At 30.1% G+C, this 3,021-nt stretch overlaps 2 protein-coding genes across 2 annotated transcripts; both read right to left on the bottom strand.

Moving 5' to 3' along the window:
- Window positions 1–473: 473 nt before the first annotated feature.
- On the bottom strand, window positions 474–962 carry LOC111687552 (male accessory gland serine protease inhibitor-like). The gene is made up of 2 exons (XM_023449994.2): window positions 821–962; window positions 474–750 (listed from the first exon to the last, which is right to left on the bottom strand). Exons 1-2 carry the CDS (start codon window positions 885–887, stop codon window positions 566–568), a joined length of 252 nt encoding a protein of 83 aa, XP_023305762.2. The 5' UTR covers window positions 888–962; the 3' UTR covers window positions 474–565.
- A 1,131-nt stretch (window positions 963–2,093) lies between these two features.
- Window positions 2,094–2,563, bottom strand: LOC111687553 (male accessory gland serine protease inhibitor-like). Its single transcript, XM_023449995.2, has 2 exons — window positions 2,401–2,563; window positions 2,094–2,340 (listed from the first exon to the last, which is right to left on the bottom strand). The coding sequence occupies exons 1-2, from the start codon at window positions 2,465–2,467 to the stop codon at window positions 2,159–2,161; spliced, it is 249 nt and encodes an 82-aa protein (XP_023305763.2). The 5' UTR covers window positions 2,468–2,563; the 3' UTR covers window positions 2,094–2,158.
- Window positions 2,564–3,021: the final 458 nt, after the last annotated feature.

The following is a 3,021-nucleotide window of genomic DNA, read 5'->3' as shown; positions in this document are numbered from 1 at the left end:
TCTAGTTCAGTTCTAGTTCAGTTCTAGTTCAGTTCTAGTTCAGTTCTAGTTCAGTTCTAGTTCACTTCTAGTTCACTTCTAGTTCACTTCTAGTTCAGTTCTAGTTCAAATCTAGTTCAGTTTTAGTTCAGTTCTAGTTCAGTTCTAGTGTAGTTCTAGTTCAATTCTAGTTCAGTTCTAGTTCAGTTCTAGTTCAGTTCTAGTTCACTTCTAGTTCAGTTCTAGTTCAGTTCTAGTTCAGTTCTAGTTCAGATCTAGTTCAGTTCTAGTTCAGTTCTAGTTCACTTCTAATTCAGTTCTAGTTCAGTTCTAGTTCAGTTCTAGTTCAGATCTAGTTCAGTTCTAGTTCAGTTCGAGTTCAGTTCTAGTTCACTTCTAGTTCTAGTCTTATGCAAAAACTATTATTAATTTAACAATTGTTATGAAACAAAAATAAACAAAATTTATGTATAATATTGAGTGAAAATTCTAGGTAATGTGAATGATTCGATTTTTTATTAATACGAAATTACTAATTACTTCTTATTATACAAATAATTTTTAATAAAAACCTATACAGAAATATTTATTCTTTGCACATAGCCTCACATTCTTGAAGAGAATCGAAACGATTGGAATTACCACCGCAACCGCCATAGACAAATTCGACACACTCGTTGGTATCACTTTTATATGACCAAGATGGAAAGTAGGCATCACAGGCAAAACCACCTTCATCACCATCCATAGAATGTCTTAAACCACAAACAGCTAAAATTTACATCAAACAAATAATTCAAATTACTTTTAGCTATTTTTTCAAAAAAATAAAACAACTTACCATTTTTAATAGCTGTAGCTGAAGAAATCAGTGCCAAAATGACAAAAATTAAGGTATTGATTTTCATTTTATTTTTTAGGTTTTTAACTTTTTAGAAAGTTGAATGTCTAGGAACTGATATGAATATGATGCATAAAATAAATATGCATTTCAATTTATTTGGGATTTTTGATTAATTAATTTGCTTATCTTTAAATAATTATTATAAAACACATACAATACATATACATATGTGGGTAAATATATATGACATAAAGTTTATTGGAAAAAGGTGGATAAGAGATGCTAAACAAGAAATTCAATACTGGTTCAGTTTTAGTTCAGTTCTAGTTCAGTTCTAGTTCAGTTCTAGTTCAGTTCTAGTTCAGTTGTAGTTTAGTTCTAGTTCAGTTCTAGTTCAGTTCTAGTTCAGTTCTAGTTCAGTTCTAGTTCAGTTCTAGTTCAGTTCTAGTTCAGTTCTAGTTCAGTTCTAATTCAGTTCTAGTTCAGTTCTAGGTCAGTTCTAGTTCTAGTTCAGTTCTAGTTCAGTTCTAGTTCAGTTCTAGTTCATTCCAGTTCAGTTCCAGTTCAGTTCTATTTCAGTTCTAGTTCAGTTCTAGTTCAGTTCTAGTTTAGTTCTAGTTCAGTTCTAGTTCAGTTGTAGTTCAGTTCTATTTCAGTTCTAGTTCAGTTCTAGTTCAGTACTAGTTAAGTTCTAGTTCAGTTCTAGTTCAGTTCTAGTTAAGTTCTAATACAGTTCTAGTTCAGTTCTAGTTCAGTTCTTGTTCATTTCTAGTTCAGTTCTAGTTCAGTTCTAGTTCAGTTCTAGTTTAGTTCTAGTTCAGTTCTAGTTCAGTTCTAGTTCAGTTCTATTTCAGTTCTAGTTCAGTTCTAGTTCAGTTCTAGTTAAGTTCTAGTTCAGTTCTAGTTCAGTTCTAGTTCAGTTCTAGTTCAGTTCTAGTTCAGTTCTAGTTCAGTTCTAGTTCAGTTCTAGTTCAGTTCTAGTTCAGTTCTAGTTCAGTTCTAGTTCAGTTCTAGTTCAGTTCTAGTTCAGTTCTAGTTTAGTTCTAATTCAGTTCTAGTTAAGTTCTAGTTCAGTTCTAGTTAAGTTCTAGTTAAGTTCTAGTTCAGTTCTAGTTCAATTCTAGTTCAGTTCTAGTTCAGTTCTAGTTCAGCTCTAGTTTAGTTCTAGTTTACTTCTAGTTCAGTTGTTATTCATTTCTAGTTAACATCTAGTTCATTTAAGTTCAATTCTAGTAAAAGAAGTATTTATTTTGATAAAAATTCACAAGTATAATATTATATTTGATTTATTAAAAAAAAAAACATTTTTCCTTCTTATATAAAATATATTACAATTCAATCCTTGCACATAGCTTCACATTCTGCAAGATAATCGAAACGATTGGAATTACCACCGCAACCGCCATAGATAAATTTAACACATTCATTAATCTCAGCATTGTACGACCACGATGGCATGTAAGCCATACAGCCTAGATTACCGTAACCGTCTACTGAATGTCTCAAGCCACAAACAGCTAAAATATTATAAAAAAAAATTTAAAAATTTTTACAAATATATTTTTTAAACAACTTACCATTTTTAAGAGCGACAGCTGAAGAAACCAGTAAGAAAATAGAAAAAATTAAAGGAATAATTTTCATTTTTTTTTTTAATTTTAGAACTTGAATGTTTAATAACAATTGTGTATATGATGGCTTTAGCAAATATACACTCTAATTTGTATAAATATTTTAATCAATTATGGTTTTGGGTTTTTTTTAATAACTACATATGTATACTTTGCCGCCAGGGCACAGTGAGACATTTGGCACTTTTAGAACGACATTAATAAAATCTTAGTGATATTGAGTTCTAATTTTAGTTACAGTTAGCAAACAATTGGCCAAACGCTTCTCATAATAATCAGCACGATAAGACTGCTGCCACGCCCATTTTTTACATGTTGAATAAAAATATAATTTTTGGTCGCATATATCTCAAAACTTTTGCAATCGATTTTGAATTTTTATATATTTTTAGAAAGACAATTTTATACAAATTGCTATTTATTTATAAGAAAATGCAACATTTAAATATTTGTAGCATAGTATCAGTTCTAGTTCAGTTCTAGTTCAGTTCTAGTTCAGTTCTAGTTCAGTTCTAGTTCAGTTCTAGTTCAGTTCTAGTTCAGTTCTAGTTCAGTTCTAGTTCAGTT

Source organism: Lucilia cuprina, chromosome 2 (assembly GCF_022045245.1).
Source record: "Lucilia cuprina isolate Lc7/37 chromosome 2, ASM2204524v1, whole genome shotgun sequence".
Lineage (NCBI taxonomy): Eukaryota > Metazoa > Arthropoda > Insecta > Diptera > Calliphoridae > Lucilia > Lucilia cuprina.
Note: the sequence above shows the minus strand (reverse complement) of the source record. Positions and strands in the feature narration are given on the sequence as shown.

Coding starts and splice junctions, on each gene's coding strand:
- LOC111687552 (XM_023449994.2), bottom strand. CDS start 887: ATGAAAATCAATACCTTAATTTTTGTCATTTTGGCACTGATTTCTTCA. Junction 751..820: donor AGCTACAGCTATTAAAAATG/GTAAGTTGTTTT, acceptor TGTAAATTTTAG/CTGTTTGTGGTTTAAGACAT.
- LOC111687553 (XM_023449995.2), bottom strand. CDS start 2,467: ATGAAAATTATTCCTTTAATTTTTTCTATTTTCTTACTGGTTTCTTCA. Junction 2,341..2,400: donor AGCTGTCGCTCTTAAAAATG/GTAAGTTGTTTA, acceptor ATAATATTTTAG/CTGTTTGTGGCTTGAGACAT.